Source organism: Carassius auratus, chromosome 12 (genome assembly GCF_003368295.1).
Source record: "Carassius auratus strain Wakin chromosome 12, ASM336829v1, whole genome shotgun sequence".
In the NCBI taxonomy this organism is placed as follows: domain Eukaryota; kingdom Metazoa; phylum Chordata; class Actinopteri; order Cypriniformes; family Cyprinidae; genus Carassius; species Carassius auratus.
In genome coordinates this window covers 6,295,136-6,317,150 of record NC_039254.1, presented here as the reverse complement: position 1 = coordinate 6,317,150, position 22,015 = coordinate 6,295,136, and the positions used below count along the sequence as shown (strand labels likewise).

The window sequence follows — 22,015 nt, the reverse complement described above, 5'->3', positions numbered from 1 at the left end:
GTCAGAAAATGTATCGATTTCTGAAAAAAATTAAAATAAAGAAATCTCTGATTGGGGGATTTAAACTCTTTAAATCTGGCAACCGCAAGGATGTATGCTTCTGAGGGCTTGTTACCAATGCAAGAAATGCTAATGCCAAATTTAAATGAAATGTTTTCAGGATACAAAAACAAAACAACACCAGGAGAGTATCGCAGACGAATGTGCTTAATAAACAGCCTAAAAGCAGAAATCATGATCACGATTAAAATACGATTTATCGTGCAGCCTTACTTTAGGGTGAGAGTCACTGGAAAAGAGCCACAACAATCTAGGATTATATTCAACAGTGACATATTCTGCATTTCTTAATATTAAAACATTTGGCATGCATGCATGTGGACATTAGTGCATCTCGCATCTGTCTTGCTGAGTATAAAACTCATTCTTTATAAATTACAGACGTTGCCCTTGTCTTTAAATGATATAAACTAATGTAAGGAATGTTTCCAAAGCCATAAAGGAGCTCAGAGGTTTAATGCACACAATCTTGCGCTCAAACTAGGAAGCGCCTGCTTTGTCCCCGCACCCCCACCTCTGCTGTCAGCCATGAGTTATGGCCAGCTGCAACCCAAACGCCATATCCGGAACAGCTATTAGGTATGCACAGCAAACAAGACCGTGGAACAAGCCCTGGTCTTTTAGTTCATACACACTTTGCAAGTATGGCCTGGTAATTGCTTTGGGAGGCCTGTGAGTATGATATGCATACTGTACATGGACACTCCACTCCTTGTGTCTGGCATGAATAAAGACCAGCCCAGGAGTCCTTGGCCCACGAGGAAACAGAAAAATCAAAAAGAAATGGGCCGCAAAATTAATCCTTTTGACATTTTGCACTACCGTGTTCACCACAGCGCTTGTAGTTTTTCCCTTTTATCTCGGATTTAATTTGCTCATACAGATAGAAAGCTGAGCCACTAGCTTATAAATAACACTAACAAACAGTACTTGTTCTGTTCCAATTCTTACACTGAGCTGCCTACAGAGGCAGTATAGTAAGGGAACATAGATGCAAAGGGCTGCTCCAAAAGGCAGGCAACCTAATTATGATGCTTTGTTTTTGGACAAATTTTAAGTCAGCATATTAAATGTATTTTATATCAATGTAAATATACAGTATATGAATAATTGTTTTAATAAATAAATAAATAAATAAATATAAAAATGATGCACATGTTTATATGCTATATAATTATATATTTCAAATATATGATATTATTAGAAATTGCATGCTCTTAAAAATATATAAAATATGAATATAGATTATTTGGAATACATTTAAATATAGCAATACGGTTAATCAGTTCAATTTACTTCAGTGCATTTAAAAGTTGATTATTTTCCCCAATAATTGAATGTGCAATGCAATTTTATGCATATTATCATATCATAATTTTATCTTTGTAACATGCTAATACCAAACACTACTGGACTCCATTGTGAATCAAGCTTCCCTAAGTAGGCAGCTCACTAGATTTTGAAACAGAGCCACTGCATAGGAATTCAAAAGGCCAGTGGGAAACAGGTTATTTGTAAATGATCGGCTGATCTTATAATGTGCGTTGCTTAGGTTGAGTACACTGTGATGGTTTGTTCCAGCAGATTCACCGGTGAATTGCCTAGGAGGAGGTGAGAGAAGTTCTCCTCAGCAAAATGTCACCCTCTTTTGAGACCAGCAGTGCTGTATGGAAGAATGGCTATATATAACCCATTTTCTAGTGGAAGACTAGAGATTTAAACAGCTGAATCTTATTACAGTGGGACAGCTCTAAGAGTAGAATCACTGCGTGTTGGTCAGACGTTCACTTTCCTGAATTATATAACCGGGCAAGTTGACTCTTACTCAGCTGAAACCGCTCAGTTGTCTCTCGGCATAGCTACCTTTCCAAAACGTGTCTCGGCTCAATGTGAGCGAGTGTGAGAGTGTGACGTTTGAGTCACTTTGCGGCTGCTGTGTAAGAGCTGTAATTATTCGGCTCATGAAGGGAAGAGGAGACCTGTGGGGAGGAAGAAGTATGAAGTGACAAAGAACTGCTCTTCCAGCTGACTTACCTTAGAGCCCCGCTCGTTAAAAATAATTTCCACATCCAAAATTTTCCCAAATTGCTGTGGAGAGAAAAGGAGATGGGGAGGAAAAAAAGAAAAGAGGAGAGACAGGGGAGAAAGAAAGAAAGACAGAGAGGGAGAGAGAGAGAAGGAATAATTAGAAGTCATCTCTTGTGCAGTTTGTCAGGAAACTTGAGTACTTGATTGCACGGGGAGCTAAAATAGTAAACCCACCGCTTTCACTATGAACACGCTAGACTAACCTTAACACATCTCCTTTGCCATGACAGAGAAATGATATTGATGAGTACCACTCATTAGTAATGTGTTACTTTAAAAGTAACGCATTACAACATTACTCAGTATATTATATTTTATATTTCAGTGACTCTTTCTGAGGCAGGTACTGGTAGCTTGTGACAAGTGTCTTCATGATTTAGTCAATGAATCACTCACCCATAGATTCATCCAAAACACTAATTCATTCAGGAGTGAAGCAACTGACTGTTTCTTAGAGTGTATCAATAAATCATTCATGTATTTGATTTGTTCAAAACACTGATTAATTTAGGAATGAAAGAAGTGACTTGCTGTGTCCGAAATTGCTCACTGAGTAGGTACTTGTTCTGAACAAGTAACTGTTGAAAAAGTACTTTCTTTAAAATTATGAATTTGTGTAGTATGAATGTAATACAGACATACTACATTCGCCTACTATTAGTAAAGAAATATGAATATTCAGATGCAGCCACTCTCTTTAAGAGTGAGTCAACGAATACATCAAAGTGTCACTAATTCAGGAAAGAAAAAAACGCTCAATGAATTCTGAAACAGTAATATGCTGAGTAGTATTTAGTATGTTGTCTTTATGAGTGAGTAAATTAACCAATTAGTCATTTGATAAAACAAGTGGCAGTTATTATGATTTTAATGTGATTTATGCAATTTTAACTTTAAATCAGTTGAACTGTTCAAAAACATTGATTCAGAAAGGAAATGTGACTTTTTCTAAGTGATTGATAAATTAATCTTTCACTTATTCGACTCATTCAAAACAATCATTCACTCAACTGATTCACTCAATAAGACTGATCACACAAAAACTACAAATACATCTTGTAGATTTCAAATAGTAACTCAGATCCCATGATGTAAATTTAATTGAGCTTCCTAACCAATGGTACTACATGAAGCTCTCGGCTGGGTCGGGATTCTGGGAATGAGCAGGACATACTGCTGATGGGAGCAAACTTCAAAAGATCACAGCCGCACCCTGCTGTGTATGCACCAGTGCTCTTAATGACACGATATGGCTTGTTATTTTCTGTGGTGTTTTTGACTGATAAAAGCTGGCCAAAGCCACGGGAGAGGGTATTTCTGGCTTGACTTAACACCAAATGCCTGACTCAATTAAAAAAAGGATAATTGGATATAGAGCAGCCATCATCACTGATGATAAACCATATATTTGTTTATTATCTCAGTGACGAATACCATCCTCGTAATTACCTGTCACTCGTTTATTATTTTCCAGCTATTTGCACTCCGTTCTGTGGTTTTATCTGATTGTTATTCTCACGGCCCTCTGAAACGCCCAATCTCTCATTTTTATTCTCTAATTAGCATTAGCCATGAGGCACTGACCACTCCCTTGGAGATACGGCTTTGTCTGGAAGCTTCTTTCAGATGCATATGGATTTTGTTGCCTGGTTGCCCTTAGAGGAAAGAAGCTTAAACTTTCTTGGCCTTTGACTGAATGCCGCTCATACCCGTGGACAAAAGGTGAACCCTGAAGAAACAGCGGCCTGATTAGAGGTGATAAACACCAACCTTGCTGCACGAAACACACGTTAACCTCGCCTTATGCTAATCAGGATCTTGGTTAGGAAGCTTCACAACGAGATCTTGAAACAAGCAGTTTATTTCAATAAATAAATAAACATGCCAGCTCATGCCAATGCAAGGTCACCACTGCTCTAGCCGAAGGAGGAGACAGCTTCTTTAAGAAGTAATTTGGAACAGGCCTGAATAATTGGTTAGATGGAAGCAGGAGGCTCCAGGGTGCACCGCTATAAATGTGCCAGTAAGCATGACTGTTTATACGAAAGCGTAGGACAGCAATTAGAGCAGCCGCACAAAGTGACACATGTGATAAAGGTTCTGTTTGTATTTCTCTCTTCCACTTTGGCGGCCGCTGGAGAGGAGTGACGGCCAGGCTGGAGCTCCCCAGAGGGTTAACGGTGCTTAAGCGTTCCATTTAACGCGGCCGGCTTTGGAGATCATTACGGAACGCGGCGGAATGAAAGCAAAACCTTAAGTTCCCCTAATGGGAAGAATGAAAGCAGGTTTTAATTGCTGTCTAAAATGGCTGTATTATTTCATTAAAACTAATTACCCTGTCAAGCAGGCCGCATCGGCTTCATTTCAGCACAACAGGGGAGAAATGGGCCTCCCAGGCACCTACGGCTCAATGGGATTGATCGAGGGCCCGGGTCACTAATAAGGTTAAGAAGAGCCGCCTTTCATCCGCCCAGCCGTGGGGAGAACCAGAGGTGGACTGTATATGTGCATATTTGCGGCGTGGAGGAGGCTGAGCATTCCACTCTGATCTCAAGCGGGGGAAAAAAAACTGACGCCTCGCAGTTCATTTCAGCCGGCTGTTGCTTGATCTACCACGCTTGCTTTTTTCCAGCCCAATTCAAATTCCGCAGCCAAACCCAAACAGCTGCTACTTGACACGATTCCCTCCATTTGTTCAAATTAGGATGCTTTTTTCCCTCCCGCCAGAGCCGGAATCAAACGCCGACATTTGCATCTCAGCGTGAACCTGCTCACGACCGCAGACAATTCGCTCTAAACAAAGTCTGCGGACGCTAATGGTTTTAACCCACCCTAATAGGCTTATGGTATTGCTGAAATATTTCCCAGGGTAGTCATCCCTGGGAAATCCGAACTAATCACAGCTAGTCACCATAGGCCCCATCATAGCCACTGCCTTACAGCAGAGAGCTTTAATAAGAGTGTAGGCCTACATGAAATTAGGATCAATGGGAGATCGCAGTGTGAGACTGCTGGTGGTCCACACACTTGATAGGTTGGGAAAACGTTTCATGAGAATAGTTTGAAGCGAGTCTGCTTTGCTGTGAAAATGGAGGGAGAGTAGTTAAAATAGCAAGTCAGTAGCGTGACATTAAGATGGTTTTGTCTGGAAATCAAGCAGGTATCATTATAAACCCATTATGAAAGCATATGGGGCTTCTGCTCTTGTTTGAGATTCTAGGTAAACCCCTGCAGTCCCTTGGGTGATCAATATTTTAGAAGATTCAAACCTCTAAGGGAAATACCAAGGGGAATAACGGTCTATTAATTCAGAATAACATGGTCCCTGTTTTAATCTAATACTAACTTTCCCCAGAGCTAGGGTTCATTTTTATTGCTGGTATATACATATGCACTGAAGTGTAGGATTGCTCAAATCAGTGCAGGGGAGTATTATGGGAGGAGTCGCACAATTTTGCATCCTCTGTGTGGAATCGTCATGGTGGTGCTTTAAAACCAATTTCATACTCTAGCATTAAATCCACATACTCATCTGTATAATTGCTTTGGATGTCTTTTTCTAATTATAAAATGAGCATCAAATAAGGTTGGGTAATAGAGCTTTTTAATCGTCCCTCTTTGTCTGACTACGGCCCAAGCCAGTGTACTCGAATGAGGAAAAAGACTCGTAAAATTGCAGTTCTCATAATCAGCTATTCCAAATTGAATTTCCATCTTGCTAAATTGAGAAACCAGAAAATGGTTTAGAAAGCTGTCTTGAGTTAAAAGTGAGTGTGATCTGTCACTGTTTATCTACAATATTCAAAAGAAGTAACACTGAAAGATACAAGTCATTCATTTGGAGGTTAAATTTAAAATGTACTTCTGTCTCGAAACTATTTTTTGACACAAGTAAAACAATTACATCTCAAACAGTTTGTGTTATTAAAGTTACATTAAAACAAGTATCCTTCTGCCATATTTGTTATATTTATATATCATTTATATCTATTATTAATAATCTTTTTAACATCTACATTAGATATCTATTTGATCAAAAATACACTATTACTAATATACAATTTACTAATACTAATAGGGTGTAATATTATTACAAATTAAAATAACTGTTTTCTATTTTAATATACTGTATGTCAACATTGCATTTATTTCTCTATTAATAAATAAGCAATTTTTTTTGAGAACTATAAAAATGGGGAGAAGCCAAAGGTTTTGGGGTAGCCAGCAAACCCCTTGAGTAAGTGCTTAAGGAGTTTGAAACCATCACTAGATGGAAATCTTCTGCCCTTGTGCTTCAGTCACTGTTCTCAGACTTGCCTTTTCTCACATTTTTGGGGACTTTAGAGGTGCACAGTGCTTGTCCATCCCATCCTCTCCCACTAGTCTATCTATGGCACGGAATAATTGCACCCCTGGGTCCCTGAGAGACTTCACAGCAAGTTGCAGCAGTCTCTTCAGACAAACATACACACACTTGGACACACATGTGCCTGTTTCCACATCGGAGCTGTCAGCCAACACAAACCTAATGAGAATAAACTTCTAGTTTTTAACCACAGTGAGGAGCGCTATTAATTACGTCTCCACTGGTGGGACCACTGTGTGGCTCTCTGCTCAACACATCAACGCTGGGCAGAACGGGAGAGGAGCAGAGAGGAGAGGACAGCCTCTCTAAGAGAGAACAAAGAGCGTCAGGAACAGATGTTCTCAAGACTCAGCAGTCAGGCTGCACCCAGAGTCCTCCACCAGTTTAAGTGTTACTGTTTGCTATACAGTGCCCTTAATAAACACAGACTCCAGTTTTTAACAAGCTGGGACCAGCAGCGTTTTTTTTACTTCTCCTTCTTACGCTGCCTGTAGCCCCCAGTAACAAGCTGCCAGTGTTTAACGCTCCTCCCTAGCTGGCTGCTGATAATTCAAAGGTATGCTGGAGTTTAACTGTACGAGTCCTCGAGTCTTAGAGAGACGGGCACAGATGTTTCTTTGGTTATAGAAAGCTGCGAGTCGTTCATTAGATTTGTTTTTATTCTAGCCCAGAGTGTTTACATCTAAACGCAGATTGAGGAGCAGTAGTTGTGGATAAAACGCTAAATAATGGCCATCCATTAGTGAGCCTGATGCTGCTCAAAGTATAACAAGACTTTTTTGAATGAATACCCTAGCTTAAAAAAAAAAAAAAAAAAACTTCACTGATCCCTTGTCACAAGCTACAGTAAATATACAAATGAAAACTAATATAATGCAGTTAAATCAATTAGCACTTTGTCATGCACTTTCTAGGCTTGGAGGGATAAAATGAAAAAATGTAAAAAAAACAACACTTTGGTTATGTTAAAATATTTAGACTATACTCTGACTACTCTGACTTGTTGTGGACAGTGTCTACAGTTTTGTTCACATTAATTACATAATATAATACTTGGTTGTTGAACTGATCACATATAATTAATTTTTTCTAAGCATGTAATACATTAATATTAGCTGAGAATGCCTTCATAACATTAATTTTTAACATTATGAAATGTCTCTGGCTTCTGGTTTCTTAATAATATGTGACAAAGTGACAAATGCCATGCAATAATTGGCTTCAGCTATATATATATATAAATATAATTTAAAATAACATTTTTCTATTTTAATATAAATGTAAACTGTCATTGATTTCTGAGATCAAAACTCAAAAAAAAAAAAAAAGCATCATTACTCCAGTCTTTAATGTCACATGATCCTTCAGAAATCTTTCTAATATGCTGATTTATTATCAAAGTTGGAAACAGCTGAGCTGCTTGATATTTGTTTAGAATCTGTGACATTTTTTCAGGATGCTGTGATGAATAAAAAGTGAAAAAGAACATCATTTAAAAAGAAAAAGATTGAAATCTTTATACAATATACAATATACAATATACATATAACAATATACATATAACAATATTTATTTATTTATTTATTTTATGTTTAATTAATACAAAGTTGATAATAAATACTTTAACTATTAGAAAATAGGTATATTTTTAATAAATGCTTTTCTTTTTAACTTTTACTCATCAAAAAATCCTGAAAAACGTATCACAGATTCCAAAATGATATGAAGCAGCACAACCGTTTCTAACATTTAGAATAAATCAGCACATTAGAATGACTTCTGAAGGATCATGTGACACTGAAGACTGGAGTAATGATTTAAAGTAGATACATTTTTTTCAGTATTTTTAATCAAATAAAAGTAGCCTTGATTTGCAGAAGAAACTTCTTTAAAAATATTAAAAGTCTTACTGATCCCAAACTTTAGCAGAAGAAACTTCTTTAAAAATATTAAAAGTCTTACTGATCCCAAACTTTTGAATGGCAGGGTGTGTATGAAAGCAATAAATGGACTATAGTGGTTAAAATGTATGTTTTTCATTTTAAAAAAAAAAGTCTCATGAAATTTATTTGTTTGGGAATCAGACTATACTGGCCACACTAGGTAACTCAATTAAAATGTTAAATTGACAGTCCTAGTTTAGTCCTTTAAGAGAGAGAGAGAAAGAGATAAAAAATCTAAACCTACATTATTTAAACAGGTTTTTCTCTGTTGCATTCAAGATCAATGTCCTTGTCAGAGTTGAAACAGGATTGATAATCAGGCCTTCCTCTGAGATACAACCTGCTGCCATCTGGCCGAGGCTTAAGACTCACCCCGAACATTTGCCGGAGGTCTGGGTCACGGAAGCGGAAGGGAATGTTGGAGACGTGTAACCGTTTGGGCTGCTGCTTCTCCGAAGAGTCTAAGGTCTGGAGCTGAAGCTGCTGAGAGCCGTCTGTCTGTGCCACATCATCCACTTGCTGAAAGACACACAAGCAGAGCCCTGTTAGTTCCTACCTCAGATACCATCACAAAAGGGAAAAAGTGCAGCGGGCAACGGTTACGGGCGGTGAAGGGGTGGGTGAGCAGGGGAATGCTGGTGAATGCTGGTGGCATATTACAAATTCCCTCTACTCTGCCAACATTTGTATGTGGCGGTGAAGATTAAGGAAGCTGTCAGGAAGGGTGGATACAGAATTAAAGAAAAAAAAAACCTCTGACATGGGGAGACCAGAGAATGCATTTACTGAGCAGCTGCCTATAAAGACCTGAGGGAGAATGGGAGAGGGAGAAAGAAAGTAAGCGTTAAGATGGTGTGCTCATTTGTCCGTCATGTGGAGGAAATGGTAGTGACACAGTTGTGCTCCAGGATGGACTGCTGTCCCTGACACACATTCATCTTTCACCTCACAAGCCCTGATGCTACAGCCTTCATCCCATTCTCACGATGTCTCTCGCTGCTCTCTGAGCTTTATAAGACCTCATCTGACCAGACTCCGACCAGACGCCCTGCCACACATGGTGTGTTTTGACTAGAACTCAACCAAGATTAAGATTTGTATTTTTTTAATTATTAAACAATATTCTATCCAAGATGATAATTTTTTTTTTTTTAATTTAGCATTTGATAAAAAAATATATATATATTCCACACCCCTTAACAATAGAAACAACATATGCCCTGCTGATTTAACATACACAATATTTTAAATAAATAAATAAATATATTATAACATTATTATGAAAAACCATGCTTCATGCAGTGGTGTCTTTACTAGAAATTAACCAATAATTCCCAAACTCCCAAAAAAATGAACCAAGAAATTTATTTTTTTAGCTTAAAATTATAAATTAATTAAAAATAAAAATATTTTTTTTGCTTATTAGTTAATAAAAAAACTAAATATTCCTTTCCCCCGTAATAAAAACTACATGTGCATTGTTGATTTAATTAAAAAAATGTTATATTAATATGTACGTTACAAATAATTTAAATAAATAAATAAATATATTATTATGATATATATTATCAAATAAAATACATATATTCATAATATTATGATAATTTCATATTTACAATAACACTTTTTTTTTTTTTGCATTTCTGAGCAGATTTCGGAAGAAAACCTGTGGTGCAGATTAAACATACTAGACTGAACATATACTCAAAATAACCAAAATGTGATAAAATATACAGTAAGTAGTAACACATATTTAAGTGGAAAAGTGTGAATAATATCAGTGAAAATATTTGTTTGTCTACACCTATGTACATGCAATCATATCAAATATTATGAAACAATACAGAAAGAAATAATAAATCAATATCTATAAAAATGCTCTTGAGGGAGGATCAGGTTAGTGCATAACTGAATTAATAATTAATCCAGACATGATGCAAAGGCTGGCAGATGCAGAAGAATCCTCTGCGTTTAAGAGTTTGTTATGTTTTTCAGCTATTGTTTGCAGACATGTTCAGTGAAGGAAAAAGCATGGTGAGCGCAGCACCAGAGCGGCAGCCCTTCATGTACATAATGAATTAGAAGAACATGGGAGCACAGATGAAGAGATGATGTCAGCTAAACTTCCCCCAGCTTAGCAGGATCAATGAGAAAGAAGTGCTGAAGACAGCTACATTTGGCTGGGCCCATAGACAGCTGTATTCTAGAGCGGAATCACACTGTGGAGAGAGAGAGAGAGAGAAAACGAGAAAGGAAGAAAGAAAGAAAGAAAGAGAGAAAGAAAGAAAGAAAAAGAAATTGGCTTTCTTTCTAGCCTAGAACAGTACAATCCACAGTCTTTATGATATTCTCTTACAAATGGCTTGGGTTTCTTCAGTGTAAAACTACGGGGTATTTTTGTTATCATCAGTAATGTGAAAATGTATCTGAAAGTGCATTAAAAGTAAAGCAGAAGTAAAGTTTCATGATTTGAGGCATCATTCAGGTCCGCAAACAGTGAATAACAAGTTAATAATAAAATGTTGTTAATATTGTATGAACAATAGCAGTAGCTCTAAATACTTAAAAAGGACTGGAAGTCAATGGAGTATAAACAGCCTGAAACCTGACACGCTAGATAGAATGAAATGGTTAAGTTTTTGGATCTTATTAAGCTTTCAAAAGTCAGAAAAGCCTAAAACAGGCGGAAATAATAGGCTTAAACTTTTCGTGCATAAAATGAGTACTAAAGTGAATTCTGAAGATTAAAAACTGATGCTGGAAATCAAAACTTTCTCACATGATTTCTGTGCATCCCTACTGAATTGATTTTTCAATCATTTTTGATAGTATTGAGATTTATCCGTACATTCCAAGTGTGTTTTCTTGCATTTTATGTACATGGTTAATTATAATAAGTGGGCTGGACAAATTCCCCCTCATTAGGCACAAAACACACTAGAGATATGAATCATAGAAGACGGCAATATATCATGTATTAGGTAATGAAGATATAATGAGATATCTATCACTCCATCCCTTTTCCCTCGCACCCTGACAGAGAAAAATAGAGGAAAAAGGTGAAGTAAATGCAATTATGTAGACACAGCTAAGAACATAATACCTACTCAAATGCGAAAGATTTGGACCTGGAAGGCGTTCATTTTTTCACTCATTACAGAGAGAAGGTGAAAAATGGCATGATAAAATATCAGCTGAAATGAGATTTTAAAGTTTAACTCGCTGAACAAAACCATTATTGCAGAGGACATATGTCTTTACAGGGGAAATGACACCAGTAACATGACAGAAGCGACTTTACATTTCTATGGGTCTCAAAGATTATTATTTTTTTTTTGCAATCAACATAAAGATAATAAACCATGCAGACAAGCATATTCTGTGCTTATCTAATATTTATTCAAGCAACCTTATTGAAAGAAATATGTTCATTTTACAGCAGTAAAGTACAGTAGCTACAGTATGATGAGCTCAACCAAAGTCAATTTTTAGGGGAAACAAATATAAAACCAAGAGTAAAAATATTGATGTTGTTTCGAAAAATGTCTCAGTGTTTATTTTGTCCATATATTTGGCCCAGTGCTGTTTGGGCACTGTATGGACAAAAACAATTCAAATATTGTTTAAAATGTATGCTTTAAAGAACAAAGAAAGTTTTTCAGCTATTGGAAAGCATAATTAATGACAGAATATAATATAATATAATAATCTGTGTTAAAAAATCCCCATTATATGTTGTATATAAACAATGCTAAACATACACCCTTCACGCTGTCAGTAATCAATAACTAGCCTTATTTGAGAAAAATGAAGGCACGTTTGAACTCTTGCTACAGGTTATACAGTATAACAACGGCAAAACCTCTGAACCATTAAATGTCGAGGGTCACCAAACTTCTGCTTTTTCCACCTGACAACTTCCTCATCTTCTCTAATGTACAGTCTCTCCCAATGGGCTCTCCGTGGTCTCTGTGAGAGGACACCGTGTTTACCAGCACATTGGCACTATCAATCATCACAGCGATGTAGACAGTCAAGTCCTGTTAAGATAAAGCACACAGGTCGGCTCTGGATCCACACAGCCTGTCGTACTGCCCCTTGTGTATGCCGCCCGAGGTCGGCGAGCAGCGGAGGCCCGTAGCCTCTGCCTGATGGTGGTAGATGGAAAGCCGAGCAGATGGATGGGCAAGCGGAGGTGCAATTACCCCCTGGTGCCCCTGCTCCCTGGGCTCCCGCTCCCTCATCCTCATCCATCACGCCGGTGCCATCGGTCATTCACATGCTCTGTCTGCAGTCGCTGTGGAGAGAGCCGCGCTATCTATCATGTCTAACAGGTGAGCAGTGCGACGGCGCGGACTCGCCCATTACCGACCGGCGGAGCGTGGCCTCTGAGAGCCTCCGATTCCTCGATCTGCCCAACGAAGTGCTTGAGAGAAGGATGAGGGCTTTGATTTGCTTACTTTATAGGAACACGTATTGACTAGGGCCTCTCAGATGTAAGTCATCATGTAGCGACGCGGCACAGCGAGTAGCGAACAGTGATAAAAATGAAGAGAAATCGTAGGGCTGCTTCACATTCGTCTTGCGCACTTTCCTTAAAAAGAGGACAATTGTTCCACCATAACAAACGCTTTGTAAAACACATGGTCCGGCTCACTCGCTCTCGACTAGAACGATATGATCTCTCTGGCTTTATTCGGAGCACTTACCCTTCTCTTGAGTGTGGTGGATTGGAGCACTCTTCTCTGGAGGAGTTGACACCAGGCCAGGAGAGGGAGAGAAGAGGTAAGCGTTGGAGACTCCGCACTCCAGGTTTGGATCTAATTATCTCATCGTCACCACTAAGCAGCCATCTACAGGGGGTTCGTCTGCGCAATTTGCCTTTTAATTTGTGTTAATTGCATGTTAATTATATTGCAACTAGCATGGGCTGCATCTGTCTCTTTCAGAGACAAGGTTTCAGAGGGCTTTGCTCTCCCAAGTTCCGCAGACGAGGTGAAAAGTAATTAAAAGTGTTCAACGTTCGAGGCGGAGGCAAACTCCCCGCTCGCCTGGGTTGCCAGGTCGTTCTACGGAGGATGTCGTGAGATTTTTTAGAGGAGGATTTGATGTCTTTCTTGTACATTCAGACAGACTATGACCCTTTCTCCAGCCCTCCTTTTACCAGGATGACAACGGGGAGGAGCTAACCTACATTAGAGTCCCAGATTGTGGATCCTGCCAAAAAAGCTAATAGTAAATCCATACGAGAGGATTTTATGGTCAGCTAAGAAGCTCCCCAAATTAACCCCAAGCAGGTATACTACTTCCTCTAAAGGTTTATGACATGCAATTACCACAACTGAAGTCAGGAGTGTTACATAACAATGTTCCGTTTGCCAGGGCCTGTGATTAAATATGATAAATGATTTAGTGAATGACAAATTATATATACTATTTATCCCTCTGACCGACTCTGTCCAGCAGTTTTTTTATTAAACATGCATCATATCAACTTTAAATTGATATCTACCTATCATTGTTTAAGTTGATGTATACACTAATAACTTTACTTAAAAGTAATAAAATAATACATTTTAACATTTTGCTTTAGTACAACGGCAGTATGAAAGACAATTAATTTACATTTCGAAAGTAACATGTTGTCTTTGTATATCATTGCTCTTTTGTTGATTTTGATTGCTTCCATTGTCCTCATTTGTAAGTCGCTTTGGATAAAAGCTTCCGCTAAATGACTTAATTTGAATGTCTTTATAATATCACACGTAATAGTTCCTTCACACAGTATAAATATATAGAAGATCCCTCAAAAGAAGATAATCGAATCGATTTCGAAAAACCCTGGCCAAACTCATACAGTATATACTGGATCATCTCCTCTCACTTGTGTTTTCAGCTAGCCTTACCTAACACTTAACTACACTCATTCCATACATCCGATGCACTTCTTGTTTCCATTCCTGCTGTAGAAGAGCAACTTTCCTGCACTTCACGTTCCTCAAGGAATGGAGCAGCCAAGCAGCACCAAGAAATAATTGCCTGAACATTATCATACACCACCACATTGGACCTCACACCCAAACCCCCTCTCCTACTGCAACGTCACAGAAGGCTCGTGTTTGCCCACATTTGCTCATGCCAGTGTTTTTATGTGCGGTTGGGTGTGGAATGAGTCCTGCTAAATCGTTTCTATTGCCGCACTCATTCAGTGTTATCTGCAAATCACTTTCAAAGTGCTCAGCTCAGCACTTCCACCCTTCAGAATGCCCCTACAACCACATAATTGAAACTATCTGATTGGAAAGCTGCCAAGCAGGTAGATTACATCCGATTAGAGCAAACCAGCGCTTCACTTAAAGGGATTAGCTTGAGCCGCTTTATATTTTTTTGTTCTTCTACACCTCTGCCATCCTTCCCTCCGATCCCATCATCCCTCCCTCACACCGAGATGCGAATAAAAACTGTCAACCTGTCATCTAGAAATAAGACACTGGCCTTTCAGTCTTGTGCAAAGCTCTAATTAATTAGACAAGGTAATCTGACTCACAACAGGTTTAGCTGGTAATGAATATTGAGGCTTAAAGAGCGCTTATACCTGCAATATTATTATCAGTGGCACAGTAAAAACTACCCAGGGAAGGTGGCCAAGAATAAGTGCAGGAAATAATGGCATTGCCTTAATAACATAACATCACGCTCCTTTGAGCAGTACGGCTGTGTCTGAGTGAGTTGCAAATCACAGTTTAGACAATCCCACCCAAGGCAATATGACAGTCGTAGTGGAAAACTGTTAGCACGTACCCTACAGAGAGGTAAGTAGTCTTTTATCGCCGAGTTACCGAGCATCTAGAGTCTGTGCTGTTGTGATCTGATATGTGATCTGATGTGATTACCGTCCACTCTCTGAGGTGTAGTGTTCCTTCTTTGCTAATGATCCACCACGGGGAGAGAGAAAAGAGGGAGAAAGGGAGAATTTCCCTGGTGGGTTAGGCCAGAGTGACAGCTTAAGTACATCCTCCAATCGAGCCGTGGATTAGCCCAGCCAGAGCTCAGGTGCCTTTACGGTTCCTGTCAGCATCGCTTCTCTGCGATCTGCTGAGCGTGGGATTACATCTACTTCCTTTAAACCACACCGCCTCAGAGCTCCACGCATATCCCAATCAGAAAGAGAAAAAGATTACATTTTTCATCCAACCCCCCCCCACACCCCAAGGCCAGGAAGACCTTGTACTTCTTTTTGTATTGAAGAAAAGTTTTATGCTCTTTAATTTTTTTTCCCACTCCTCTCTTATGACCTTTCTCTGGCTGTGTCTAATTTTACTCCCTAGTTCCCTATGATGTAAATTAGCAAATTGTGAACACAAATTTGGGCTCCAGGAAGGTCTTCATCCTCTTAAAAAAATTAGACACTCATGGTGTTTATCATCAACATTAAATATCTTGTTAATGTAAGAAATATAGTAGTTTAGCTACATTAACAACAAAAGTAATTGTTGCACCGTGTCACCAGACCTGAGCGGCGCGTTGAGACAAAATACTATAAAACTCATTATAATCCGCGATGCTGTCTACACTGGATGTGGCGCGGCGCAACTGCTGCTTTCTATTTATCATGTACTGATGCAAATTTCAAGTGATTTTTAACTGTCATTTTTTCTTGTGTCCAGTGTAGACAGCCTTTTGCTGTTGCGGTGCAGCTCGACAACTGTGGCGTGCGGTGTAGATATGGTGTTAGTAACTGTATTTAGATGCTTAATTAGATACTTAGATTTGCAGACAAAGTTGGGACACTTTGGGCCAAACTGTCCAATATTTACAAAAACATTTCCAGTGAATACAGTGACTAAATGATGCTAAAATCTTGGCCCATGGTATAGGGGTTTTGTAAAGGATGAATGTCAAGCCCTGAATCCTTTATATAACATCAAATCAAATGTAAGTGAATCAAATAAATAAGTGAATGAAATAAAATAACCTTTAGGGATTTATCTGTCCTTCTGCTCCCCCACCAGTGTAAGTGAATGTGTTAATCAAAGGCCTGTAGGAACCAAGAAAGGGTAGCACAAACAGACAAGACACAACTTACCCATGGGACCGGGTCTAAGGACACTTTGAGTTTCTTGTCATATGCTCAGATAAAGCACTTGGGCAGCACTCGTTAAGTGGTCCATTGAGACGTTTGTGATATTGTTAGCCATGGTAAATGGCTCCATGGGGTTTAAGATATGAAGCCATGTAATAGCCATGGTTTAAAGCTTGATAAAATGGAAAGAGAAAGCAGAAGAACTCTTTAAAAGGAGAAGGATGTTTTTTCTCTAAACGTCTTTTATTTTGTCCTATGCTTTTTTCTGAGCTTGCACTTGCTCTATAGCTCTATTCATTCCACACTCTTCTGCTTCCTAGCCCCAATTTATCTTTATCTCAGTCTGTCTGAATACAGACATGTTAAAAATGGGATGTTAGAGTCTGATTCTGAAAAAAAAAAAAAAAAAAGTAGGATGTAAAAAGTAACTCAAAATTAATAAAAACGTCCTATTAACTTTCTTAACATTTTGCCACCTCCCAATGGCAATTTACTTTGCATTAATATATATATTTTTTTACTTTATAAAACTGAAATTTGCACTGTTTTTTTTTATAGAATTTCTTTTTTCACAACAGGATTAATTTTGTGAAATAACACAGGTTTTTCACCTTAGACTAGATGCAACATAGTTATACAATGTGATTTTGCTACTCATATGACTCTGGAATTCTGAGTAAAATAAAATCATTAATGCTGCATGCTGCTAGTGGCACTCACTGGTATGCTGCTAGTCCCTGTGAGGGAAGGCGTGCTGCTGTCAGTGCCAGGTTGCTCGCTGTGTGTCTGTGTGGGTGTGTAGATAGTGAGGGCTGCAGCATGCTCAGGGACCGGACTGGGCCCCGTGTAGTCCTGCCCAGGATGGGTGTATTCGCCAGGCAACCCGTTCTGAGGTGGAGGGGGAGGATACTGTGCTGGAGCGTACGGCTGAGCCATGGCTTCTGGGGGAGCAGGGGCCTCCTGGTTACCCTGGAAAGAAAGAGGGAGAGAGTTTCATCAGATCGGTTTTTATCCTTACATATCTCATACTAATCCAGATTTTCTTGCTCTTCAAGGAACAATGCCTGCAACGAGACGTGACGTGAGTGATCATCATAAGAGCCCTGCATGCTTGGGTCGTGATAACACATGAGAGGAGAGAATGGGACCTAATTCCATGATAAAGGCAGAACAACTTGCAGAGCAGCAACTGCACCTGACAATCTGAACCTGAATCACACACCATGATAAGCCTCAGATATTAAAACCACTTATAGTGATTAAATCCAAGCGCTGATTCAGAACCCTGTTCTTGCTGGCAAAAGGGATATTCCCCCAAACACTTTTGACCTGATATTCAAATTTATGAGGAGTTAAAAAAAAGGAATATGTGGCTACTGTACATCTTTCAAACTTAAAAAATATCCAAACACCAGCACGATAACACCATAAATGCAGTCCAAATGACTTGTGTTCTGTGTTCAAAGTCTTCTAAAGCCATACAACAGATTATGTGATGAACTTCAGAGCCTCTCTGAACGAAGAAATGAATCAATGAGTTGAACCTGAGAACAAGATCCGTGAACAACTCATTCTTTTAAAGTAGTAGATTTCAATAGATTATGTTCTCAAATTAAGCTCACTCGATAACTTTCAAAAGGGAAGTTTATCAAAGAATAACAACATTTCTGTTTGTTCCTCACATGCATCCATCTTAAAACTTACAGGACTTCGGGAGTTTAAAAGATGGGAAACAAATATTACATGAAGATTGATCAAAATTCTCCTTTTGTGTTCAACAGAAGAAAAGCATACAAATTTGCAACAAGATAAGGCTGGGTAAATGAGTATAGAATTGTAATATTTGGTAGTACTCTTCCTTCCTTCTGAAGCATTTTTCTTTGTCTTATCAGAGAAAAGCAGCAGCATCTGAGACACGTGGGGTCTCGGCTGCTGAATGGCTTTGTCTGGGCCCTATCATATCAGCTCTTAGAGAACATTAGAGGACTGCTTGATCATTACAAGGCAACAAACTTACTTTATAGAGCAGCGCTCGATAGATTTGCAGCCGAGCGACAGGGTTCTAAATTGCTCTCTTGGCAAGCAGCATGTGCGAGATCAATTAACTGATAAATTTTTGATTATAACCTTTGATTTAAATTACAGGTTTCTAATACAAGCTGCTGTTTCCCCTTTTCACAGCCTCTCTCGTCTTTTTCCTCATATTCACCTCCCTCTGTTTCCCTCATTCTGTCTCACTTACATGCTTTCTCTCGCTCTCTGTCTCTGCACTGGAATTAAATGAGTATCTACCCCCTCATTTAGGTCTCTGTGTGAAGAGGTGTCTTTCTTTCGCTCTGTGTATCAGCATGTAAATGAATGTGCTTTTTCTTTCTTCTCATCCATTTCTCTCCATTGAAGAGGATGCAAATGAGATTCTTTACTCTGTTGCTTTCCCGTTCGTTTTGAGTTACCGGAGAACACAATGTTTTCTAATCTTATCAGTGAACATTAGGATGTGGTGGCGCGTAATTTTTCTCTCTTCCTCTGACAGATGTCATCATTTGTGCTAGTGGAGACTGGCTTAGTGACTGTTGTTGAAGTGCAGCTTAAAGACCCAATGGGAAAAGCTGCTTGACGAGTGTAGTTTTCTGTCATGAGTTGGCGTATTTCCTGTTCAGACAGAATGTTTTGGTGGGACAGAATGGGTTTTAACTTTTTCAGAAAGTTATTAAAAATTACTGGTATATGATTTTTTTTTTTTTTTTTTTTTTTTTTTTTACAAGATTACATTGCATAAAATAAAGCAACTGTAACAGACATAAAAGTCACAAAGAAACTAATTTTCATTTTGATTTGGTCTGCAAAACGATGTTTGTGCACATTAAAGAGTGTTTCATTGATACTACAGATGGTCAGATGGCTTATTTTATGGAGTGTGTGTATTGTGTGATGATGAGAGATGAGAAGTACTCATTTGGACATAATGCAGGTGTGTTAGTGCGTTGATGTGCAAGGGCTGTGTGTGTGTGTGTAATGACAGATGACCTGGCTAATCTCAACGGTAAAACACTGATGTGTGTGTGTGTGTGTGTGTGTGTATGACAGATGAGGGCTACTCTCTGGGCAGAGTGCTCTTGTCAGCACAGGTGCAGCTGGGTCATCCGTACAAAGTGTATTGTGTGTTTTTCTGTAAATGTGTGCTTGTGTATTATATGTGTCTGAATCTTGCTATATAAAAGCTGCTTACCCCGAGGGACTCATATCAACGTATTAATCTTATACAAATTTAGGACCTTGGAGTTTGACCCTGTCCTGAGAGCTCATGGCAAAGAGAGGCAATAACAGCTCCTTTAACCAACCTTTGGGTAATGGGATCTCTCTAGCACTTACTGTGCCTGCTCCTTAATTAATCAAAATCTGATGAGCTTAAAAAAAATAAAACACCAGGCACCTCTGGACACAAACGACTTCTTGTTTGGAACCACGTTAAGTATTATGTACAGACAATAATATTACTGAATCTGAACTCAATATGACCTGAGAAGGCGAACAGAATGCATAATTGCATTTTGATTCAATGAAGTATAATTCTTTATTTTCCTATAAACTAATAAAAAAAGAAAAGAAAAATATGTATAAAGGTTTATCTTTAAAATTTGTATAAAAATGTAAATCTAAAAAATATTATATTAATATTAAAAACATAAAAATAACAAATAATAATTACAAAATTATTAAAATAACAAAATTCTGAAAGGATATTCATGTAAAATACATTATTAAGTTAAATAAAAATATTTAAAATACTTATAAAATAATTATTCAAATCAATACAACTAAAAAAATATAAATCTGTGGTTTTTGAGAGCTTGAGAGCTGTTGGCTCTTGAGGATTCATGTTTGAGTACATCCTACGGTCATTTCGCAATACCATTCTCTCAACTTTCCTGTCTTTCTCAATTGTTCTATAATATGGGCTAAAAAGCCCATAAATAAAATTACAAAAAGAGAAAATCTCAGCAGAATTTGGTCTCCTCTGCCTTTTCAACCGCTGTCCATTACTGAAGGCCAATGAAGAGCCGTAGGAAACACAGAGCCTTTCTTTCCCATTTCTGCTTGATTGTTATTAACCTTTTTTCACTGACTAAGCAGCATTAGGCAGCAGCAGCTTTGGCTGGGGAGGGATGCCGTTTAATAGAAGTGGGGAGAAATGCATTAATGTAAATGTAGTGGAAACAATGAGAGGCCCAGCCATTGACATGTTGGCAAACAAATGAGGCTGTCCTCTCAATTAGAGTCAATGCTCCATTATCCAAATGAAAAATGCACTCTTCCGTGGCCGAACGCACGACGGACAGGCGTGGAGGGGTGAGAAGGAATGAGGAATAAGGAAGCTGGAATTGTATTACTTCTCAGTTCTTTCCATCTGTTTGCACTTTCTTACAAGTGTCTCGAAGTTCCAGAAGCTCAAACTGAGACGGTGACGCAACACACGGTGTGCTAAGCATCGATGTACAGTTTCGTTTTGATGAAACATGTACAGTTTGATACACAAACACACAAGCCCGTACATGCAACTTCAGTTGAGTTTTGACAAGTGCTGGTGTTGTATTGATTAGATGTGGAAGTTTGTCTCTCTGAGTCTACGTGTCCATCCATCTAACTCTGCATCTTTTTCTTTCATCCCACTCCTCAAGTTGCACCACCCAGGCTGTGTCTGTCTCTCTCCTAGTCAGATAGAGGAAAAAGTTTGAGGCAGCCCATAGCCTGGGGTGGATATTGTAATTCACTAAAACATTAATCAGTATTGATGCAGGCCCCTGTCTCAAAGCACCAATGGGGGTGAGGTCTGTCCAGCAGCCTGTAAAACAGTAGCTTGGCCTGACAGGGAGGGGTGGTCATCACTCTGTCTTGGGATTTGGGCAGAAAGTAAGGTGGTGATGGTGGTGGGGGGTCCGGGTGAGATGCTCGCCCACCCATAAAGTCAGCCGGATATGTCTTCCGCTTGAAATCACCTTTTGATTGCCGTGTGTGTTGACTCCGCACTATGAAATATTCAGTGAGCTAAATGGACGAGTAAGCCACATTTTCCAAAGATAGGATGAAGGATAGAGAGCAGCTTCCTTTGCATCTGGCAGGCTATGAGGCGGATGAAATAGTCAGTAATCCAGCCTCACATTTTCGATGTGTTTTTTCCGGCTCTTGCACCTGCAAACAACATAATGTGCTTTGTTTTCTCCATTTTACACCTGTGCTGAAGGTGTTTGGTCTCTAAACCCGCCTGGCCTATGTTTTTATTGTTTCTATGTGCATTAGGTTTTTTTCTGGAAGGTTAAGCAAAAATGACCTAAGAGAGCTGACGCCCGATTAGCTCCCATTAGATCCGCCTGCGGTCACAGAGAGCTTGAGTGATGACCTGAGCTTGTACCATAGTCCACCACAGACGCCGAGAGGATGTGCGGTAAAACCAAACCTCTGGGACTGTCCGTCATC

The 22,015-nt window shown here is 38.9% G+C and overlaps 1 protein-coding gene across 7 annotated transcripts in view; it reads right to left on the bottom strand.

Annotated features, from left to right (window-relative positions):
* Positions 1–22,015, bottom strand: part of LOC113111617 (RNA binding protein fox-1 homolog 3-like) — a 384,232-nt gene that overhangs the window by 31,621 nt on the left and 330,596 nt on the right. For all 7 annotated transcript variants that reach the window (XM_026276558.1, XM_026276555.1, XM_026276556.1 and 4 more), the window contains 3 exons: positions 17,261–17,509; positions 8,830–8,976; positions 2,095–2,148 (listed from right to left, as the gene is read on the bottom strand). In XM_026276558.1, coding sequence (XP_026132343.1) covers positions 2,095–2,148; positions 8,830–8,976; positions 17,261–17,509 — 450 coding nt within the window. The remainder of the gene's footprint in view (positions 1–2,094; positions 2,149–8,829; positions 8,977–17,260; positions 17,510–22,015) is intronic.